The 24,321-nt window shown below is 45.0% G+C and overlaps 1 protein-coding gene across 2 annotated transcripts; it reads left to right on the plus strand.

Moving 5' to 3' along the window:
• Window positions 1-72: 72 nt before the first annotated feature.
• On the plus strand, window positions 73-20,131 carry LOC141959354 (histone H2B 5-like). Of its 2 annotated transcripts, none has more exons than XM_074903266.1 (2): window positions 73-262; window positions 15,150-20,131. In XM_074903266.1, exon 2 carries the CDS (start codon window positions 15,179-15,181, stop codon window positions 15,557-15,559), a length of 381 nt encoding a protein of 126 aa, XP_074759367.1. In that variant the 5' UTR covers window positions 73-262; window positions 15,150-15,178; the 3' UTR covers window positions 15,560-20,131. The 2 variants fall into 2 exon arrangements, with proteins under 2 accessions (XP_074759367.1, XP_074759368.1); XM_074903267.1 differs by lacking the exon at window positions 73-262 and adding an exon at window positions 11,480-12,480.
• The last annotated feature ends 4,190 nt before the right edge of the window (window positions 20,132-24,321 follow it).

Raw genomic sequence — 24,321 nt, forward strand, 5'->3', positions numbered from 1 at the left:
GCGGCGCGGCCCGGCCCGCAGGAGCGCGGCGGCGCAGAGCGAGGCGCCCCGCCGGCCGCAGCCCAGCCCGGCCCCAGCGCCCGCGGCCGAGGAGGCGGGTCCCGCGGTGCCGGGTCCCGCGGTGCCGCCCGGCGCGGCGTCCGCAGGCTCTGCGCGGAGCGGCAACGAGCGGCCCCCCCAGCCCCTCCGCGCCCGGCGCGCACCTGCCCTGCGCCGCGCCGGCGCCTGGAGCTCGCCTGCGGAGGAGTCCCGCGCCGAGCAGGCAAGATCCTCCGTGCTGTGCTGGCTGCCGGTGCTGCTGCCCCCCGCTCTGCGCGGCGCGCACCGGCCCGGTCTGCAGCGGGGGTTGCTGAGCGCGCTCTTCGCCGCTGGTGCCGCGCACGGGTGGCGGCGTCGTGGCGCCCGGCAGGGTCAGGGCGTCCCGGTGCTGCGGGGCTGGCGAACGCGCGGGCACGGCGGCGGCCTCGGCGATGCCGGGCGGCGGCCGCCAGCAGCCGCGTCGCCGGAGCGAGCTGCGCCCCGTTCACCGGGGGCTGGCGGCGAAGCACGTGGCCGGGCCCGGGCAGGGCGGCGGCGGGCCGGGGGCCGCAGCCCAGCCCCGGGCAGCGCCTCTGGGCCGCGCTGTGGCCCCACCGGCCGCGGGTGGGCCGGGCCGGCCGCCGGCACCCCCCAACGCACACGCGGGGAGCCCGGGCGCGCAGGGAGGGGCCGGTCCTGCGCGTGGGCACCCGGTGTCAGCACCGCGGGCGCTTGGCCGCTAGCGACCGTGCGGGCTGCACCCCGCCGCTCGGGCGCAGTCGGCTGCCTCTGGCGCTGCTGCTTGCTAACGCCGATCTCGGGTTCGGAGCTCAAGAAATACAGGGAGCCTGTGCCGTGAGAACCCTCCCGCTTCTCGGGTCCCACCCCCCGGGTTTGGCGGCGCAGGACCGCCCGGCGGAGCGGCCGCCGCGCAGCGTGAGCGGGATGAGAGCGTTTTGTAACAGATCTGTCCGCCTCGGCGCCCGCTCTGGCGCAGCGGGGCCGGGCCCTGGTTTGCCGCGCGGCTCCCTCCGGTGGGCTGCGGGCGGGCCGGCCCCGGCCCCGGCTCCGCGGCGAGGCTCCGGCAGGTTTGGCCCTTGGCGGGGCGGTGACTGATGGCATGTCCTGCGCTCGCCGGCGTCCTCGTATTTCACGTCATCTCGTGCCCTTTGCTCGCTGCCTTTGTAACTCTTTTTATTTTTTGAGATCAGGAATTTATGAATCAAAAGGTGGGGGAGTGGAGCCATGTGGAGGCTGAGTCAGATCGTGAAAAAGAAAAACCAACCAAGAGTGTGCAATTCCATATCACATTTACAAACACGGTTTCATTCATCTCCATATGTTGCTCCTGTTACTACTAATAAAGCTCTGGTTTCTCAGACTGGTGCTGCCCTGGGAGAACGATTTGACCTTCCTGGGGTTTTTCCTCTATAGCCTCCATAGTATTGGTGTTATTTTCCTGATTATGTTTTTATTACATTGAACATAGTAATAACAGAAAGAATTTGATAATATGAATGTACTCCCCACACCCTCCTCTCTGTTCTTATTAATCGATGTGCAAAGGAGTGACAGATTATTTACCAGAAGCAATGTTTTTCCTCTATACTGGTAAGATTTCCTAATTATAAATATAAAAAAAGCTTTTTCCCTGTGCGTGCACCCCTGTTTCCCTTCTCTTTCTTTCTTCATCCTGCTAATGATACCCAACTCCATCATAGTAACTTTGGAGCCACAGGAAAGCTAGCTTTGTCTACTGAAATATTTCTATGCAAGCCTCTACAGGCAAAGAGAGCCAGAGAGCAAGGTCTGCTTTAGGCGTAATGGTGTCTGGGGTTTTCTTCCCTGACAGGGAGGTATAACTGTGGAGTATACAGTAATTAATTTAATCCAGCATTGGGAGAGAAGGAGGAAGAATGATTGTATTGAAAAAAATAAGGAGGTTTTTTAAGTTTCAGATTTAAGATCTAAGTGACAATTTCAATGACCTTCATGATTTCTATTTTAAACAAAAGGCAGCAACCTAGTACAAGAGTATCATTTGTCTTCTCCTGGCCTCATCCTTTGTTCTCCTTGGGGCCTGTCACTTCCTAGGGCTTGACTCTACCTCAATGGGGCAGCAGCACCTTTCACCCATGACTCTCCAAAGTACTGTTCTCCCAAGTGGTTTTTTTCTCCAACTGCTTATTTCACATCATCTCTGCTGTGCAAGGTCTGTCTTTATTCTTGAGACCCTCTGAGTCTCTCTTCTCTGTGTCTTATTATGCTTCAGTATTTCTGTCTTGCCAAGCATTCTGCTGGTTACTTTACCTTTCCCTTTCTCTCTGCTTTTTTGCACACTCATGCCTTTTCTCTCATTTTTGTCCCCTTTCATATATCTTCTTCCATCTTTGTTTTTTTTCTCTTTCTGTCCTAGTTTTTATACCCTGTCTTTCTCTCTGCTGTCTGACATCTCATTTCAGTCCACTGCCTTACTTTCCTTTCCTCTTAACATCTTTTCTCCATGCTGTTCCTTTGGTCATTGTCCTCCTCCATCCTTTCTACTGACTGATATTTACATGTACATAGATATATGTGTATACATATATCTCTACTCCACTCCATTCTCTTCCATTCTCCAGATGAAACAAAGAAATGACTCATGCCTATAGTCTCATCCTATTGCATTCCTTTCTCTTGCACCTGAAATACGCTGCTGCTGCCGCCCATCCTCAAACACATGTATTGGGTAGACTGAAGAATTAAGTATGTGTGAAATGTTCCTAAATTCAGAAGTGGGCTTGAGAGAGCATCTCTGCTCAGGCTGCACTATGAACAGCAGTTACTGCACTCCCACTGACAGTACCAGAGTAGGATTGCAAGTCCCCTGAACCCAAGGAACTACTGGCATTTTCTTCATGTTTCTGGATTTCTGATTTTTCGTAATGAAAAGTCTATAATTTTAGATAAGGGACGGTGCCATCCATTTGAATTAGCCCTTGAATCCTGGAATGATCTAAAATAAGACCACACAAAATGCTTTTCTTTTTTGCCAATTGTTTTGTTTTATACATTTGTTAAACCACTTTTGTGCAGCTGTTGGGAGCGAAATGCTTTTCTTCTAGTCAGAGCTAAGCTCTGCCTCTGAAAAGGGGGCTCTGTGTGGAGTGAGACTGGGATCTCAGCTTGTCATCTTCCCTTTTTTTCTGGAGCCAGAGGGAGAGGAGAGAGCTGTGACTGCAGGATCATATGCATTGGGTGGGAGATGGAAGAATAGATGCATAACCCAGAAATGCTACATTAACCTCAGGGGGTGGAGTGGAGTTGTTTAATAATATTTCCCCTTGACAATCACTGACTACAAAAAGCATCATTGGGGATCAAGGGCAAATGTTATATTTTGCTATTTAAATAATCCTCCTAGTTTAAAAAAAATCTGATTTAATAATTTTTTTAAATTTTATTTCAAAAAGCATACTACTAACTGGCTGGAATGAAAACAGCTCCATCCCACGGATTCCACCCCCGCTTTCTGGCAGCTTACCTGACTCATAAAGAGAGTGGGGGATTTTATATGCCACCTACATCAACACAACATTTTCCTTTGTGGTGAGAGTTAATCACCACCCTTGTCATATTATTTCACCGACCCTCTTGAAGATACGATCTATCAGCAGGAATTGTTTAGCTTTCAAACCAGCCTTAAAACTTCTTATAGAATAGGGTTATTTTTTGAGTTTGGTGAAAGTACACAGGCCGTCCACTGCAGTAAGGTTTTCTGTGTTATTTGTTAAAAACTGGCATTTACCCCAGGATCAGGAAAGAGAGTGTTTGCAGAGGACTCATCTCTGACATGGGATGTGCCACCTCGAGAGTTGAGATTCATCAGGTGAGGGTAGAGGACGATCCCCCAGGTAATCATTGCAGGAGGTGTGCGCTGAGAAAGAAACGGGGCGGGGGGGGGGTGGGGGGGTGGTGTATAGTCACAATGATCAAGGATTTAAGAGGGAAGAGTTTTGTCAGCAGAGGCCAGGTTTACATTAAACCAACAGACAGAGTCAAGGAAAGTGGACATGGGCACATAAAATCTCTCCTTATAACCTGTTTGTCTAACCTGTGTGACCCTCCCTCTTGTGAGGAGAGAGATTGTAATGTAGTAGACTGATAATTGTCAAGAGGAAATACTACACAAAAGAAGACAGGAAGGTAGGAATGAGAACAAAACACAAAGGTGGCAGTACAATAAATACAGTGTGCACAGGAGGCAGTGGAAAAAAAGGATAGGAGGGACTGAAAGTGCACCTCCAGGAAAGTTATTGGGAGTTACCAAAAGGACATGAGGTATCCTGGAAAGTGAGAAGAAGGTTGAGCAGAAAAGCATCTGATGTTTTTGCAGAAGAAATTCTTGACATGAAATACAGGGAGGACAGAGAGGAAAGAACAGCTGAGACCACTCTGGAGCTCAGGACTTAAATCTTAATGTGAAGGAGAGCCAGGGAAAGCATTTGGTAAGAGTCTCCTCACCTCTTGTCACAAGGGCAGACAGAATCAAGGAATGGGAAGGAAGGTAGAAAACCAAAATAATTAAGTGAACCGTTGACAAATGTGGATGATGGAAAGGTAGGGAAGCTGCTGCCATGTTGACAGAAGGTCCTCTTTGGGTCCTCTGTGTAACCTGCAAAATTATTGAGTAACAAGTGGGGTGCTACAAGACAGGAGGCAGGGAGCATCCCATCAGGAATGAGCTGTCTGACCATACCCAATATAAATATGGGTTATTTCCATTTTGATGTCTATAAGCCTTAAAATGCATTGTGGATACAGCAGCTCTGCGGTGAAGATATGAGTGATGTAGTTGTCCTTTCTTTCAAACCTTCCTCTTTCTCCCACGCCAGAATTAATCCCATATTCTCTCCTCTGTGGGTCCTCAGCCCGGCTCTGATCATCCTTACTATTGATTGTGCCTGTCAGATATCTGGGGCACAACTCAAGATAAGGACATAGTCTCCCACAAAGATGTGCTTCTTGAAGCAGGGGCGCTAATGAGCTCTGCGGAGGGTGTGTGCCAAGAGGGGAACCAGCAGGGAGGAAGAAAATAAAAGGGTGAGCACTTCACCAGAGGAAGAAAGAGGTTGGGAGACCATAGCAGTGGGGAAACTAAAGGTGTGGAAGCTTCAGGCGGAAAGTGAGTGTGGGAGGATAGAGCCACAGATGGTTAAAAATAACAGTACAGATAATGTGGCACTCTGCTGGCGTTTTAAACCTGCTGCCTTTGAAAACCATTCTGTGTTTTGAAAAAGGAGCCTTACATTTAATTGTTCTAATTGCTACCGACCAGCCAGGACTGCTGGCATTTTGGGGCTGGCATTTTGTCCAGCAGCCCCCATTTTCTTCCCTGCTGGTCTAGTGGTTGCAATCGAGTCATCAGCAGAGAATTCTTTGCACCCTGCCTGATATAATATTAATGTATCTCTAATAATGCTTTGATTTCTCTGGAAGGGAGATGGCCTTTTTTAGCTTGTGTCAGTATAGTGAGTAGCGTACTAAGTCCATGTGATAATGATGCTAACACAAATTAGAGATGAATTAAAATGCCATTCCCAGGCAATTTGTATGATGTGGAATTTGGGCATGGGCTAACCTGGCCTGAAGGAGAACTGCAAGCTTTTCAACCCTGTGGCTGTTGTAGTTTGTTAGTTTCTGTACAAATACCACATGTTGGATGAGACCAAGTGGCAGCAAACCTGCTGGGGCTTTGAACCTCCTGACGCTTGTAATGGGTGTGAGGGAAAGAAGGAAGGAACAATAAAGAAAAGAATAAAGGAAAGAAGTACAAAGTGAGGGACCTCTGTGCATTTTGGTAAGAATTCTTCAGTAGTACAGCAGCGTAGAACAGAAAGACATTGTCTGGTTAATGTAGAGCAGTTACTTGCTATCGCCAAAGCCGTATCATAGAATTTTTTTTTTTTTTTTTTTGAAAAAAACCCAGGTTTTGTCTTTGAACTGTGGAAGGTATGGGTTTATTTATCTTTCTCCACTCCTCTGTTGCCCTCATCCTTCTATTTCCAAGTAAGGATGTAAGTGAGGTTCCTTTCTTTCATCTCTAGCGTGAATTTATCTGTGAACATTCAAAAATGGTTTATTGTCAGTTCTTGTGCCAGACTATACCTTCAATAACTTTTGTCCTTAGTGTTTACCCCTATCTATTTCTAGAGAGTAGACAGAGCTCCCCTCTTTGTTGGAGCTTTGCTGTGCTGTCCCAGCCATGATTTTCTTCTCTCCTTCCATCTAATAGGCTCTCCATTTTCCTGCTTTGTACAGAAGATGACCTCTAACTATCAGAGGACTCTCCGCCTGTGGTAATGTGATCTAGTGGCTGCAGCAGCGAAAGGTGTCAGCAGTCCTGGATCGTATTCCCGATCTGGTTATTGGAAGACGTGAGATCTGGGGAAGGACATTTATCTTTGTTTCCCTGCAGGCTCCACATAGTCACACATCTCCATTTACAGTAAAATTGCTATTACCATGCCAAATGAATTATTAATACACACATTACAATATTTTCAGTATCCCATAGCAATGAAATCTGTGCCACTCGCTGCCCTTTAATTTGTGGCATGGCATGCAGTCCTTTTGGATGTACCTGTGTGATACCCATGGCTCCTCCATCTACACTCCATGTTCCCAGGCACCGATGCTTTAGAGCCATGATAAAGCTGCTTCCACGTATTCCTGTCTTTTTCATTAAATGCATGCCTTCCACTAATTTTTTTAAATCATTTTCAGGACTTGTTGAAATGTGAGTAATGTAACTGGGAAACGATGATTGAAGGTAGAGACTCTTATTTAGAAGGAATATCGGTCATGATTGATTACAGTTGCACATATCATACCCTCACCTGTCTCTTTCTCCCCACGTAGGGGCAGGATTGGTGATGCTGCCCAGGTATGTTGAGCATACCTTCTCAACAGATCCACGTGCATTTCATGAAGGTTGTTAAAAAGTTTTGCTAGGCTTATTTCACTCATGCCACTGAGTCTATGTGGTAATACTTATGTTGTGATGTACCCATCACATCACTCTTAAAAGCCTTAATGACCTTGATCTGATCTTCAGTCTAATTTGGGAACATAGCTTTCCACTGTGGCATGGTGTTACATCCATATGTATTATTCCCAGTCAGTGTGGTATGGCCAGAGTAAAAATTTTGGGGTATGATCCCTGCTTTTGTTTCTTTTTGCTACACAAATTGTCTGTAGCACTGGAAAAGGTCACAGAAACCTACTGAAATGGGATGAAGCATGTGAGAGGAAGAGGTGCCTCATGTGTCTGCATTGGTTCCCATGTAGCTTCTGCCTTAACTCAGAAGCAGCTCTTATCTCCTGGGTAGGCCTCTTCTCCTTCTCCCACCCTCTTCCCTTATGGCCTGCAGGTGTGGGCTGTAGCTTCTCTCATATTTTTGGCCATGGCTGAATTAGCACATTTTTATGGGATGCCTTTTTCAGCAGTGATGAAAATAGTCTAGAATTTTGATAATTCTGTTACTCTGTAAAATCCATTAAAATACTTCGCTTAAGTGTCATAATAGTTCTTTAGGCTTATTATCATTACTGGTTTCGAGACCATGGCTCTGTTGTAGAGGGAGTTATTTAGATATAGCAGGCTCAATGAGTTTATGGTCTTCTGCTTTCCCAGTGAAATTGAAATAAGGCCAAAGATGAAATGATTTTCATTTCTGATATGGCACAGAGCAATTTGTTTTGAATCTACACTCCTTATTTTCAATATCATAGGGCACCATAGAATAAGTAAAGCACCTTTTTGACATGTGCAGGTCATTAGTATTACAGACTCCAGTCACCTATGATTTTTGTTCTCATATATATCTCCAATAGCCTGTACTCTGCAAATCACCAAGAAGGTATGTAGAGCTTGTGATGCCGCCGAGTAGCTTAGCTGCTGTGATGTCTTGCTTGCTTCTCTTGCCCAGCAGGATTGCTGCAGGTCAGTTGCAGATCATCTGCCTGTATGTGGTCAGCAGGGCTCTGATCTCTCCCTGACTTCAGAGCACCTTTGCTGAGTTAGTGTAAGGACAGGAACTAAACCCTGCACTGAGACACAGAGCTGCTACTGACAGGTTGACCCCCAGTGGGTCCAGTTGAGTTGTAGTGGGATATGAAGGCAACAGAAGGCTGTTGATTGAGGAGAGGTTTCATGGCAGAAGCAGCAAATCCTGAGGACTGTGAAACTTAGGAGAGGAAGTTTGTGCTGAAGTTTATGTTGTGTTAAGATTTTGGCTTACTGATAAAACTCCACGAAGGGAGCGAGCCTGGTTTTGTTCTCTGTTGGACTGTGTTTGTACTGAGGGCTTTCTGAGGATGGCTGCAATAATGCAAGTTTCTCTTAAACCCTGGCACTTTGTGGGAAAGCTGACTGGAGTGTAATTGTAGCAGATGCTGGTACTGGGTGTACTCCTGTAAACATTTTAATGGGTATTGATCTACAGAAAACATCATTTCTCCTTTTTGCATTTATTAGATGCTGCCGGTCAAGCATGTAGATCAGAGATATTCCAAAGCAGGTACATAAGGAGTGCTCTTATAAAGAGCAGATAAAAGTGTAATGCTAAAGCTTTTCCAAGTACTCATTTATTCACAGTAACAAAACCTTGATAAAACACAGAGTCTGATTTTTATAAAGTACTGACCCTTCTGGATTCCAGTGGAAATCAATGACAGCTGTTGATGCTAAGCATCTCTAAACATCTTATTTGTTGTTTCAGACCCAGGTTAAACCCCCATTGACTTCAGGCACTCATTTAATCAGAGTAAAGACAGGAGTATTTAGCCTTCTGACGGACATTCTCACAGCAACATCTCTTTCCATTTCTCTGCTTGACTCATGGATAAGATTTTCTTTTCTTTAAAAATTCAATATATGTTCTTTGCAGAGAGATCTGATATAGGGTCCTGCTCCTTACTAAGCATCTCTGACTGATACCCCACAACCCAGAGAAGTATTGCAGCTTGGCCAGAAGTAACACAAGAAATTACAGCTGTTGCTGGTGATTAAAAGTGTGTTTTCTAAAATCATAAATAGAAATGCTAGAAAATAAGAGGAAGGAAAAGGTTACTGTAGGGAGTATCCTGTACTGAACTCACAGGCAATGCGTTAACACAAGCAATGATAAGGATCAGTCAAAGAGCTAGGATGCCGGTGTATATCTTAGGGCTCTATTCTGCTTGTATTTCTACTAAAGAAATCTGAAGATCACTTTGAACATAGTGTGTCTGTGTCAGGGAGTGAGTTTGTAGTATTTCTTTCTATGTTAAGGAGGAGGGGACATCTTCAGTTTCAACATTTTCACAGTACAATATGCAAGTGTGAATCTCTTCAGTAGAAGAACTGCATGTGTGTATCCACAGTTAGAAGTTAGCCATTTAAACTATAACTTTACAGGAGCAGTCATATAAAATACAGCAGAGTATGTGGGATTGAGGATGGGGCATTGTTATTGATACTGGATTACCTGGGATCCCAAAACTGATCTCTGCGCCTCTCCACCACTGGAAGAAATGAGACATTTCAGACTAGTTTACCTTATTTTAGGAAAATCTTCTCCTCATTACTTCAAAGCAAATCTTACCTCATCATCACATGCTAGACAACATACCAAGAGAAAAATTCTTTCCAGTCCAAAATATGACTATCAATTTTTGCACATGAGGCAGCATCACTGATGTCTCATGGTGATTCATCATGCTTCTGATCTGCTTTACTACAGAAGGCAGAGCTTGCTACCAAATAACCATAAAATATCTGCTTTTCTCAGCTATTACTATTTAATAGCACGTGTTGGATGAGCAAATTATTGTTTAATAAGTTCCAGGTAGATCACCGTACATTATAAAAGGGAGAGGATTTGCAGTTTGTGGAAATAAAGCTGTTCTAACAACAGTCATTTGATGACATCTGGTAAATTGTAAACTGTATTTACCATATCTGCTGTCTGTGCTCTTACAAGCATTTCAGAAAAAATAAAGCCATTAGAAAGCCTTTTCCTTTTGGTGGAAACATTCCCTAATTTCTTGCCCTTCTTTGTGTTTCAGAGTAAAACAAAAAGCATCAGCATATTTCACTTTACATTTCTTCACGTGTCAAAGTCAAGTTTTCTTTAGTTTATACAGCAAGAGAAAGTAAGGTAAGGGACAGTAAGTTTTTCCTACAAATGTTTAATTTTTCAGCAAAAACCCCTAAGAACAATGTGCTGACTCTAGAAATGTAACTTTTATGGTTGATTAGGAAATTAGAGCAAGGCAGCAGCGTGATGGGCATGGGGATTTACAGTGGATGCTGCAGAGCTCATCGCAGCAAGGACAGCTTTTAGTAGGAAAAGGAAGGAAAAAAATCCAAGTGCTGTTTCCACCCCTGCATGAGGAGAGGTCCAGAAGGCTACCCATGGTCACCTGTGCACACCACTGGTACCAACTTGGCACTGGTCCTACAGAGACAGCAGCAAGGCCAAAACTGGACACAAACGCTGCAGGAGCTTCCCTGACTGTCTCTTCATCACTATATCGGGCCTGGGGAAAACAGAGACAGCATCAGGCTTCATGTGGGATTTCTCAGCAGGACTCCTCTCCCATCTCAGATCTGAGAGACTGCAGTGATTTGTATCTTTGAATATGTTTTCGGTTCATTTTCCTTTAATGATGAAAGGGGTGTCAACACAAAGGAAGATGTATCTGTCACTCCACACCACTCTGGTTTCTATCAGCAGGCGTGCTGCTGCTTGGAGCTGGCTAGAAAAAATACTGTGGTTGATTTTGTGGTTGGTTTTCTGAGGAAGGAAAAAAATGCCAACACTGATAACTGATTCTCAGAGCATACAAAGCCATAAAGAAAAAAAAGGGGCCTGAAGATTATCCTCAAAAACCTGAAACCTTTCAAATGTTACCATGATGCCTCAGAGTGCCTCTTCCTGCATGGCCATAACCCTGTGTCCCCAGGACCTTGGTGACTTGGACCTGGAGATAAGCATCATCTCCCCTCCTTAGGGGTCCTTGTGGGAGTCTCTGGCTGCAGTATCCCATGGGAAATGTCTGTTGGGGGAACACAGCTCATAAAGCATGTTCTAGGCAAGAGGTACCCAGCTTCTATCTCCCAAGAGTCAGAGAGTGGCTGAGGCTGAAGGTGCCTCTAGAGAACATCTAGTCCAGCCCGTGCTCAGAGCAGGGTCAGCTGCTGTGGGTTGCTCAGAGCTACATCCAGTTGAATTTTGAATATCTCTAAGGATGGAGACCCTGCATCCTTTGAGCAACCTGTGCTAGTGTTTGTTCACCCTCACAGTAGAGAAGTCAGTGATGATGGCAACACTTCCAAACACAAAAGCTAATTATCAATCTCTTCAGGTTTTCTCTCTTCTTTTTTTTTTTTTTTTTTTTTAAGGAAAAGAAAGAAAGGCAACTGTTTTCATAAAAAAAACCCTTTATTTTTTTAAAGGTCACCTAGTTTTTCCTCTACAAACTCTCCACCTGGACACTTTGGGAATAATCCCACTACTGTCTTCATACCAGAGCACCACCTACCTGTGTATTGCATTGCACTGTTGACATAAGGGTTGCTGATACTGTTGACAATTATTAACATTATTTGTTTAGCACTTGGCAAAGGTAGTCAGGCTCTTTGCACTAGGCACTGCCCAAACAAACTGAAAGGAAGACAACCTGTTCCCAAAGAAAGTGTTATTTACCTCTTAAACAGTAGGCTGCAAAGAAATGGGTGATGGCAAGTAAGGACACTTTAGGGTACAAGGATTAACTTTTGTGCTAGTTTTTTGTGCTTTTTAGCATCATTGCTTCCCTCATCATGGCCATACATGGGAGAAGAACAAGATCCTGGCCGCACTATCCCAGGGCACTAGCCAGTCAGATGGATGGAGATGTCCTGTAGGTGTGACCTTTTCTGGAGACATGAAATCCCTCTGGTGCCTGTTGTGCGCTATATTAATTTTTTAAAAGCTGCACTCGAAGTGCACTTAACAATACATATTTTAGAAGGTCACACTTTTTTAAAAGCCTAAGAAATAGTCATTTACATTTTTCAGTGGTGATGTTTTTCGGTCAGGAAATTATCTCAAGAGGAAACAAAGCAAATGCAGTTATTTCTTCTCTTGGAAAAATGCCTTTCTATTGAAAAGACATATTTTCAAGTCTGCAAACAAGAGCAGTAGGGGATTTCTTTTCCTGATACTGCTTCCCAAGTAGAGAAAGAAATAAAAAAAAAATAATCAGAGGAAGAAAATATATTTAAGGAGGCAGATGCCAGAGTTTTGAAGGGTGTCCAGGACTTTTGGGGCAGTCTAGCACTTGCCCTTCCAAATGACTCCACCGAGAAGAATGCCTGGGAAAATCAAGAAAGGAGGTGGCAGAGTCAAGCACATAGCACATGAAAATCATGTCTTTGGAGATTCTAAAGAAAAGGTAAGAAATTCATCTAGGACGACATGCCTGGGTACCCCATACTCAAAGCAAAGTGTGGAGGTCTGGAGGCTTCTTCCAGCTGCACATTTCTGGTATTTCTTGTGACACTGTTTATTCATATGCTCAAACTGAGCATTTTGCCATGCCAAGTCTGAGAGTCTACTTTGGTCAGAACCATCCTGCGTGTCTCTGGGCATGGTCTTTGTCCATGGTTTTCCACCTACCTCAGCTCACCTGGCTGTGAAGCTTTGCCGTGAGTTCACCTGAACGAGAACTACTCATATAATGTTCCTATTTCCTTACTTTTTCTGTGAAACTGCTTTTCCTTTAACTTCAAGGAGTCAGCAAAATATGTTAATTTACGATTGCCAGGTGATATAACTACATATGTTACAACTACAGGTTTCCTGAAACTAGGAAAATATATTAATGTTCATAACCTGAAGTCAACTAGAAGAAAGCATCAACAACTTTCAATACATTTCTTTGTTTTTTTCTTTTCTTTTTCTTCCTGTCCTCCATACCTGATGTTAGGTTGCTAGTTACCCCAGGGATAGGAGAGATATTTATATATATTATTTACCCAGTTTTGGTGGAGTTTTTTTTCATATTTGCATGCTTTAGTTGTGAGCAGTTTGGGGTTCTGGTGCAGTGAGAAGTTGGTGGTGTGTCTGCAGCCTGTTACACAAAGCTTTCCTGTACGCTGACCTTTTCCCACCTAGTCAGACATTATCCTGTTTTGGAGTGACAAAGTACTTCTTTTTGCAAGATGAAGCAAAGGGAGCTTGAACAGGTTTCTCAGACCTCACAAAGGCAAAACTCCCATTAATGGCAAGGAAGAAACTGATTTGCTTGAGCAAAAACTCAGTGGTAAGAACACCGGTGCCGACTTTTGCTTCTAGCCAGGTGGGCTTTTTGGAGGGCTGTGGTGGAGGTGTTGCCTCCCATCTCCCTAGAATGCTGAGCAGTGCCAGCCTGCCCTTGCAGCTGGGCGTACCTTGACTTGAAACGCTCAGCATTGCCCTTTACTCAACACCTGCAGTGTTGGCACCTGGTTCAGTAAAGTGGCCAGCAGCTGCTGGTGCTTGCTGCAGGCAGAAGGCAGCATCTCAATGTTCTGAGGATATGGAGCTGTGGAGGTTTCTTGCATGGTTTGGAAGCAGGAGCTGGTATCCATCAAGATGTGGGCCTGTAAATCCAGCCTCAGCGTCAAAGACACGTCCCACAGGGAACAACAGAGAACTTCTTACAGACTCGGTTGCAACACAGATGCTGTTTCTGGCTTTGGCTGCAGATGCAGTCAACAGTGGAGAAATCAGGTCAGGATGAAGGGCAACATCTCATTCCTTCCCAAAGAGGAGAGGCAGGGCTAAGAATGCAGCCATTGCTTTGACACAGTCAAAGGTCCCTCTAATGCTCTGTGTTTGCAGACCATATGTTACATCCCAGCTTTCTCTCTCCTGTTTACTTCTATCCATTTTCCCATGTGCCATCAGCTCTGAAGCTCTTTTTTCTCTTCTACTCTCTCTTGACCAGCAGACTGTAATTCCTAGGTCATCTTCAGAGGAGATGCAAAGCAATAAAATCCCAAGCCTTGGAGTGATGCTGGAAGCTGATCCTCCAGCAAGGCCCAGAGAAGCCTTGCTTTTCAAGGGATCACTCTAAGTGCTCTCTGAAACACAAAACCATTTAGCAGGTTATTTGACACAGTTATTTCCTTGGCCCACATAGTAAAGCACATGTAAATTTGTATTGTAGTGGAAGCACCCTGTTTTATGATGAGTTTACATACTGTCTTTGTTACTGCATTTCTGGATGATAGCAGTCAGCTGCAGATCAGGGCTCTGCACATTGTGGCCTAATGAAGAAAAACTCAGAAAAAGGATCAGACATCTTTGATGTAAACAGGCCAGCAGAGACTCTCAAAAGCAGAAAGCACCAAATAGCAGGAAACAATTTCAGTCCATGTAGCTTCTCTCCATCAACACATAGCCCAAAAGCACTTTGATTTTCTCCTCCTATCCACATTCTTGTTTTTCTGCAAGGTGATTCCTGCCACCTCCTCTGAGCTTTTTTACTCTCTGTGGTGTTTTTGCTAGCTAACATGAATACTTGGAGATTCTCATAGTTCAGCTAGCTAGCTTAAAACTATGTGATTTTTATAGTCCACTGGAATACATGGTGTAAAACAATAGCCACAGAAATGCAAGCACCCTCAAAATACTTCTACCTACATGCAAAGAAAAAAGGGTTTACTGGAGATTGTAATAACAATATAAAATCATTTTGATCAATGATATCTTGCAACAGTCTCCAGCCCATTCCAGCAAGATTTAATTTGCATGCTGCAGTTAGTGTTTTCTTTGGAACTGCAATGTTCTTCTCAGAAATATGTTGACCCTCCAGCCCATATTTACTAAGTATATGCCAACTTGGCCTAGGTTCGGTGATGTTTACAAGGCTGGTGTTACAGGGATTTAAGCAGAAAACAACAAAAAACAATACATAAGCCAGAGCAGTTCTCGCTGGCAGTTCAAAAATGCTTGCATGGGGTCATGGGTGCTTGTCTCAGATTCAGAGATTGTTGCTGACTCAGACTCTCTCATCTTTCAGTAAAACTATACTGTAGAAGAACAAAAATTAATTATTTTCTTTTTCTTTCCAAGCAGCTCCAAGACACAGAGAAAGAGTTTTCAGGATGCCAGAGCCAGCGAAGTCCACCTCTGCCCCCAAAAAGGGCTCCAAGAAAGCTGTGACGAAGACCCAGAAGAAGGGCGATAAGAAGCGGCACAAGAGCAGGAAAGAGAGCTACTCCATCTACGTCTACAAGGTGCTGAAGCAGGTCCACCCCGACACTGGCATCTCCTCCAAGGCCATGGGCATCATGAACTCCTTTGTCAATGACATCTTTGAGCGCATCGCTGGAGAAGCCTCCCGTCTGGCCCATTACAACAAGCGCTCCACCATCACCTCCCGGGAGATTCAGACGGCCGTGCGCCTGCTGCTCCCAGGAGAGCTGGCCAAGCATGCTGTCTCAGAGGGCACCAAGGCTGTCACCAAGTACACGAGCTCCAAGTAGCTAGACGTTACCTCTCCAATGGGATCATCAAGCATTGGACCCTCCATGCAAGCACAGGTGGGCAGCCACGGTCTGGATAAACATCACAGCTATTATCCACAGCAATTTACAGCCTTGGGATGGGCATGAGAAGTTGCCTGGTGGAAGAGGAGATGGTGATCTGGATGTCTGTCGTCTGACCTTCATAGTCTGTTCGGGATGTGCAGCGGGTTCAGCAAGGTTGGTGGAGGAGGCCCCTGCTTTCACATCTCATCCAAAGGACTGACCAACTGTAGTATATCCAAACTCTCCTCTGTGCTTGGCAAACATGCATGTTTGGCGCTGGTGGGGGAGACTGGCAGCAGCAACACAAAGACACTGTCTTTGAAGTCTTCCTGTTTGGCTGCTTTCTCACAGTGATCGTAGATGGGCAACCTAGGAGTCAGCACTGGTATCCTCTCCCTCATAGCCTGGATCTGTCCTGGGGTACAGCAGCGCAGCCACCCAGTGCTGGCAGAAGTGACATTGACAGCTACCGGGCACAGGCTGTAGAACAAAAACCATATTGATTCAACAGCTATCTGTGCTTGATAGCCGGTGTTAAAGAGCAAGCCTGGCAGGCAGGCAGATGCCTGGGATACCAAGCGCTGTTCCTCCTCGTCGCTCTGGATGAATGAGCCATCGAGCAGACTGAGGGTGCTGGCGCTGGCGTTGCCACTGCCTGCTGACTCCCCCCTCATGCCAAGGCAGAAGGACGGACAGGGGGGATGTTGGGGCTGGGTCGCTACCTTCCCCAGCTGCTGCTTTGCTTGCTTTAGGACTTGCTTTGTTTTGCAAGATGTTGCTAATTCTGCTGCTTTTCAAAGACTTTCCCAGCCTCGATGCTGCCCAGGCTTTTCCCTTCCACCATAAGTGTGGGCAAGATGGGGTGGTGCCCATGGGGGTTCCCTCACCTGCAAGTGTTAGAGTGGTGCAGGACAAACAGCATAGAGGTGTTGGGAGGGGACTGAGGATTTGGGAAGGCATCTGGAGTGGGAGCAGAGGTGGTTAATGCAGTCTGGGAAACAGGCAGGATCCCCACAGAGGGTAGCTCACCTGGCCCTGCCTTCTCTGCTTTATTCGCTGGCTAGAAAGCAAAAGCAAAACCCAGAGCTGGGTGGGTATAGAGACACTCACCTGCATCCCAGTGATGTTTTAAAGATTAAATAAATTTAAACTACTTCAGATAATCCCCACATCTTCTCAAAGTCCACAGTAAGGTGAGCAATAACAAAATCCTAATAAAAGCCATAGAAATTAGTAGAGTCTTAGTTACAGGTTTCTCTTTCCAAACTGCTGCACAGCAGAAGAGCATGTGTAGAACTGGTGTGAAATTGAAGCTTCCTACTCAAAACACAAAATTAGCCAACACTTAAAAAAAATATCAAAATCTCTGGTAGGCAGTAGTGCTCAGATAAAAAATATTCATGGTAAAATAACAACTGCTTTCTGCAGCTTATTCTTCAAATTAAAAGGGCAGCAAAGACACAAGATCCAGAACTAAGTGCAGGTTCTCCCCAAACTCCAAAACCTTTTAATTGAAAGGTAAATTCATAGCCTGAAATAACAACCTTGCAGTACATCTCTCACTTTCCCCTATGTTTATCCTGTTTCTTTACACTTTGAGAATGATGGGGACCCTTGACAAATTTATGTTGCTTTTGGAGCTGTAGGACTTGTCTTGGTTTTGTAAGTAAGTGTTGCAGTCATTTTCCACTTGGTCTGAGGGGAGGACTGCATAGACCTGCTCAACCAAGAGCACCTCAGAAACCTGACAGCAGCTTGGGGTCTCATGTGGTCTCTGAGCAAGTTGCTTATGGACTGCTCCTGTCCCCTGCTTTGAGTTTGAACACCTCACACCCAAAAAGGGGCTTTCCTCCCACACTTTGCTCAGTACTAACACGCAGCCAAGTTTCATACCCTAATGCCAGCAGGATTTCCTAGTGATATCTTTCAGAAGGAGCACAGATTAGCACTTCCTTTTGTTTTCCAATCGAATAGTCAAAATCAGATACCAAAGATGAAAATGTACCTGCAGTGGGCCTAGAGCCACCATCCTTGGTCTCTCTCCCACTAGAAATCAGGCAGTGAATGATGCAGAAAGGGAATATAAGGAATCGAGGGCTGGCAGGCAGCACTAGAACTTTTTCTTCCTGTCCCTATGAGCTGCAGTTCGGAAGTCTTCTTGAAAGGAGGAGTCTTCCTGAAAGTAGGAATTCAGAGTGGAATAGATCTGTTCCAGTCCAAGTGGGGTGTGTGAGCCAGGACACACATCTCCCAGGAGTACCCGGCACAGCCTCTGAAATCCTCACTTTTTCGAGCAGAGCCGAGTCCTGCTCCAGTCTCATCAGGCTGCAAGAAGTCACAAAAATAAAATGAGGCATTGTACCTCCAGGATCTCCTGGACAGCTCAGGCAGCTGGGGACAAGGCTGGGTGCTCAGACAAGAGCTGCTGGCCCCGTACATGTGCTCACAGAGTACTGGTCTCATTTATTATCTGCCACTGTTGCCACTCTCAATTTTTGGAGATTGTTTCAGAAAGAGGAGAAATGGCGATTTAAGACTATAAAGATACTTGAAGGCTTAGAGAGGATTTTTATATTGTCTAAAGCTGAGTGACTGAGACTGGTCATGGCCATCAGTTTATAGTTTAGACTGTCATTTCACACATCATTTGGTCTTCACTCTCCCTTTGTATTGTTTCTTTACTTGCCCAAGATAATGTGAAGCACAGGATTGAGGAACTGACCCAGGTTAAAATGAACCTTTTCTTTTCTTGCAAGCTTTGTTTTAACCCAGTTCTGGTGGCTGATCTGTCACTGTTGTAGAGACACTTGTGCCAGCGAAGGAAAGGGCTGATGCAGGAAGGGCAAGGCTCGCATAAGCTAGAACTGATGCAGAAAGCAGTTGGGAAATTAATGGCCTTAGGGTCAAGGAAGAATTAAGCAAGGAAATCTCTGTCTCCTGCAGTGGTCCAGTTAGCAGCAAAGATGTGGGTTATAAATACAGTGCTATGGGTGTTACCCTTGCAGTGTCTTGTAAGCAGTTTCTAACAGTCCAGATGCTGGAAATCAGACACATCCCATTTTGCCAGATCCCAGGGGACACAAGTGTTACACAAGGGAAAGGGAACAGATTGGAAGGCGAACTTTGCTCCCATGCAGCCACCCAGCTGTAGTGGTACAGCAGGTAAACAGCATGCAAGTCAGCCTGTCCTTCCCACAGCTGCCTGCCACTGTACAGGAGTACACTCACAGCAGTTTAATGGGAATTATTTTGACTGTGATGAGTTTGGACTGAGCCTTAGTAGTAGAGGCAATAAAAAATGGTCTAAAAGTTCAAGCATTGATTGTCCACTCAGTAATCTGAGGTGTGACATATTCCACAGTTCCCTGGTAAGGGGATTTGCCGCAGAAGAGGAGTTCTGCACTTCAGGATCTGTGCTTTTGAAAAATATGTATTTCCAGCTCTGGAACTGATAAAATGTTTTAAAACTGAAGATAATACACTGGGCCCCACTGTCCTTATCTGATTCCTACTGCAATCCCAGAACAATCTCTGGGTCATACCTCTGTTTTGTCAATTTAAAAAAAAAAAAAAATCAACTGCAGTTTGAAATTTGGGAAAGGAAGCTGAAAAAGAGTAATACAGCCTTGACGTTAACCTCAAAGTAACCCCATGGACATTACTGCACCGAGTTACTTGTTTTGAAGTACAATTCAAGAGAGAAAATTAGCTGCTATAGATCTATTCCTGATTTTCCACCCTGCTTCCCTGGAAGGGCTTAAAGTCCATCCACCCTTCACAGCAGAGCTCAACCTACTGAAGAACTGAGTGGCCACATGCACAGAGTTTTGCTCCTGCTCAGAACAGGTCTTTTAGTTAAGCTCAGGGAAAATAAGTAAAAAGAAGTGTGGAGTCTGAGTGCCTGATCTGGGATGCTGCTGCATGTCCTCGGAAGGCATTCCTGAGCTGAGACCCCTGAAGAGCCCTGTCCGGAGGAGCCCCATGGCTGTATGCCCTTCTGCCCTGGTGACAGGCAGCCGTGAGGAGGTAGCCCCAAGTCCTGGCCACCCCTGAAGTCAAGCTTGGCATGGCCTCTGCACAGCCCTGAGCATTTGTCCCATTGTAGCATTTCCTAGCGGTTTACATCCAGACCAAATTGTTTACAAGGAAAGAAAGAATGTGAACTAAATCTTAAAATCACTTGCTGCCAGAATTTCAAGAGTTCCCTGGGACCAGCACTTGGGGAGCACTCTCTCATGCTTACTCTCCATGCATGGTATCTTGTGGGTTTATGTACACGGAGTTTTTCTGACAGTAAGTGTTACATCAGGTATGATCTATGTTATATTACTGCTGGTTTATGACCTATCTTACTGTTAATTACCTGTTTTCTGTTAAATGTATAAATAAAATGTCAATGCCAACCCGTTGAAAGTCAGATGAGACACAGCTGTCAGGATGTCTTTGCTTCTTGTGTATCACCCAAGCCCTACATCTCTCTTTCTCCATCATATTTCCTCCAGACCCAGAGTGGCAGCAGCCACCCTACCAGCAGAGATGAAGCCCATCTGGTCCTGTCAGAGGGTCAGTCAAAAATCAGAGCAACCCCGCACCAAGGGGATGTCGCACACTGTCACTGTGAGTCCTCATGGGATGTCACTCACCCCAAAGATGGGTGCAATATGAGCATGTGTGTGTGTTTTCAAGCCCTTCCAGCAAGCTTGTCCCTAGTAGAGCCAAGCCTACAACCTGTCCTTGTCACACTTCTGCTTGGGGTGTTCTCTGCCTGGCACCTATAATTTAACCCTGAGGGGCAACACTGTTGACTTGCTCAGACTGAAGCACTGTGAGATTCTGCGGTTGGAAAAGTGGTTTATGCACATTCAGAATTTCTGTTTATCTGAATTAATGATTGCTGCCACTAGAAACATCTTTCCTTGAACTATGAGAAGTTACAAACAACAAACATGGAGATGTATCTCAAAATGCCAGGAAGAAAAAGGTCTTCCTTTTAAAGAATGATTGGTGACTATACTTGTGTGAAACACTTGCTGGAAATCAGCATCTTAATGCACTCACTGGAGAGGGAAATGCACATGCCATGCTAGATGCTGCGTGCTGGAGAAACAAGCTAAGAGTTCAGATATGGCGTATAACAGAAATCAAAGCTAAAAAGATACAGAGTCTAAAGACAGACTCACAAGCTTAACATAATTGGGGAAAATCAGTATTGGGAGAAAAAATCCCTTATAACTAACTGAAGTATTTCTTTCCAAAGAAATAAAGTATGCTACTTGTAATGCTGATTTCCATTTTGATACCACTTTGCAGAGTAGCACCCACAATGTACTTCCATAACAGAATTGACACCTGGGTCTCAGGAAGACCCAAACCAGGTTACAAAATGTGGTGTATAACCTATGGTCATGCTCCTCCAGGATGTTGGGAGATAACTAATTTATTTAGTTACTCCATTATTATTTAGTTACTATTGACTGGTTATTCAAAGACCGTTAGTTGGACTCAGGTGCCACATGACTAAAGCTGTTGGCAGAACGATAGAAGAACTCAGGAGCATCAAAAGAAACTATGAGAGAATGAGGTTTAAAATAAGTGAAGAGGAGCAGCACTTCATGCAACAAGCAGTCCACCTGTTCAGCCCTTTGCCAACAGATATTGGAGATGCTAGAATTTGGTTCAAGGACAAATTAATGGGAGAGAAATCCACTGAAAGTTGCTATGCACATATAAACTATGCTGAAAATTATTAGAGGATGAGAGAATATGAAGGAGAAGTTATTGTATTTGTCTGGCCTACTCCTAAAGTCTTTCTTGCCTATTCAGTCATGGCCACTAATGAAAATAAGGTTTTGGGTTGGATGCTCCATAGGGCTGGTCCAGGTTGTCTTTGTAAATTCATGTAATGTCTGCCTGGTACTACATATGAACTGTGAGGAGTTTCAGGCAGTTTTCTTAGTCCTCTGAAGCTTAGAAGAAAGCATAAAAGAAAGCTTTTTTTCTTCCTTTCCTACATGGCTCCTGCACTTGCATTGATGGTTATGTGGATTGTGTTAGCCTGGCTTACAGAAAAGATGTAAGAGATGTTTTGTTTCTAAAATAGAGTTAATAAACACAGATGGTGTGAGAAAGAGAGAGGAATTGAGCTTCTGCTTTCTCATATAAAGGAAAGCTGTTCTCAAAAACATTTCTCATTTTCTGCCTTGAAGCAGTTGATTTAAAAAAAAAAAAAATTATACACAATTTCCTGCCTTTTAATGTCCATAATGCTAATTCCCCCCCCCCCTCCAATCTCTTACAGAATTCATTCAGAAAAAAATTCTTACAGATTTAACAGTCTTCCAAAGACAGAAGATTGTAATAGAAATGGGAAGATTGGTTAAGAATGGGGAAGAAATGGCAATGGCTGGGTGTGAGGCACCAGATGGGACTAAAGGCAGGAGACTACAAGTGAATGCTGTAAGAGTGGCAGGTGCTGATGGGACCTCAGTCAGGAGCCTACCAAGATGCCAGCACACACACAGCGTGCAGCTGCTCAGGACAGAGTCAGGGAAGCAAAAGGGAATAAATTCTGGTAACTCCCAGAGGTGAAGCAGGATGGACAGTGTAGTTGCTGTCAGTAGCTAAAGCGTACAAAAGGAGCATCCAGAGACAGCACATGGTCACCAATCTAAGAGGAACCCGGGAAATTTGATGAGGACATGATGGCACCATCCCTCATTGAGTCGTTGTGAAGATGGACAAATCCTGGTGTCTGCATGCTGGTCAGATGGCTGGGATACACCCATCTTGTGAGTATGTGGGTACAAGAACATGAGCATGACTGAGTCAAATCAATACTGCTTTAAAATAAATTCAACTGCCTATAAGGTGACGAAGCCACTCTCCTATAGGGTCTTGCGTTGAGTTGCTACACTGTGGCTGCTCATTGTTTATTTGCGTACATCCAGCCTCTGAGCAGGACGAGTCTCTCATGTGCACTTCTCCCAATTTATTGGCCATTGAACCTCCTCCTGTGCAGATATGGAGCACATTCTTTGTCCAAAGTAAATCCAGATTTGCCAACACTGGAAAAAGTGTCCACAGCTTTTTAAATAAACCAGGAGATGCTTCTGACCTAACCTGCCCCATAGGCTAGGACATGTCCTGGTGAATACCAAGCTACTTCTTGAAAACGTAGCTCCAAATGGGAGAGCCATTGAGTGCTGTCGATATAAGCGCTCAGTCTCCTCTCTTCACCTGAGACTGTCTGGGAAGACCAACAAAAGTGAAGGAAATGTGAGGGTGCTATTGCCATTTCACATCTTCTTTTCATAGGCTTTTGGTTTCTTTGGAGGGCTGCAATATTCAAGGGCTCCCAGGAAGCCCGGTCTTGCAGACACTGATGGAAACAGGCTATTGAGCTGCTTCATCTCAATAAAACTTGCTCTTGTAGGAAGCTTTCTGAGGCATGTCTCAGTTCTAGCAAAGTGGGAAGCCTGCAACAGCAAGGGCTGCCTGAGCATGCTGAGGTTGATGGTTGCTTTTGTTGAGAGGTTACTTTTTGGGGGATGAGCGTTTGTCCCACAGCTACTTCCTCCTGTCATCAAGGTAATAAAAAGTCATATCTGAGTGCTGACTTAAGAGATGCAACATCCTCCCTTCTCTTCCACAAACACCCTGCAATGCCATGTCCACATGAACTCACACTAAGTGCATACTGCTCCCATACTGACTTGCACTCTGGCCCAGGTCTAGACCAAATCAGCTGCAGCTTTAAGTAGAAAACTCAGTGGGAGAGCAAAAGAAGAATATTCAAATTCATCCACCAGCCCCTTTTGCAGCTTGTGTTATAGCAAAAGGGCCCAGACACCTCTTGCCACAGCTGATCTCAGCTAACAAAAGCTGTCTCCGTGGGGTCCACCAGTAGCCCCTGGCCACTTAGCAGGAGAGAGCCAGAGCTCTTTTTAGCCCAGATGATTCAACACAAAGAAGCCTTTATAGCTCAGCAGCAGGCATCTCGTGCCTCTTCTCATCACGCCTCTTCTCAAGTTCTAAATACAAGGGGACAAAAGTTATTACAAACCCCTGATTCTGTCAATTCCCTGAACATATGCCTGTAATGCTGTTTCTGGCATTTAAGTATCTTTAAATGGAAAAAAGAGAGCTCTTAGGAGTCATGGGACACTGCATGCAACATCTCTGTCAGAGCCAGCATCTTCCCTGGCGTAAACTAATCACCACTTGTGATACTCTGTGTTTGCAGGGCAGGATACTGAACAACACTGAACAGCAGCACAAGAAAGTTCAATGCAAGCAGCTGCACACCATGGAAGATGAACAGAAGGTCCTCCATGCCAAAGGGTATCTCAGCAACCAAGAGCTCAGCCATATTTTAAAGGGATTATAAGTGCATAGATGGCAAGAAGAATTTTAATAACAAAAGACTTAATAGATGCAAGTTTGCAAGCAGTGGTAACTCTCTGCTATAGGAAAGTTACACTAGATACAAAGGAACAGCGGGAAGAAGTCTTATCCCACCCTGCCAGCTGGTGTGGGGCTTGCAGAAACAGCCCATACCTGTCTGCCCTGTCAAGGAACCTCCCCTAGGTAGAGACAGAACAGAAATTCATGCCCTAAGTGCCCTATTCACGTGAATGAATAGTCAGTTCAAACTGTTCAGAAAGGAATAATTTTGGAAGTTTTCCCTCTTTTCTTTTTTTTTTTTTTTTTTTTTTTAA

Source organism: Athene noctua, chromosome 3, assembly GCF_965140245.1.
Source record: "Athene noctua chromosome 3, bAthNoc1.hap1.1, whole genome shotgun sequence".
NCBI lineage: Eukaryota > Metazoa > Chordata > Aves > Strigiformes > Strigidae > Athene > Athene noctua.

Excerpts from the sequence above, each read along its gene's own strand:
- LOC141959354 (XM_074903266.1), top strand. The coding sequence starts at position 15,179 with ATGCCAGAGCCAGCGAAGTCCACCTCTGCCCCCAAAAAGGGCTCCAAG.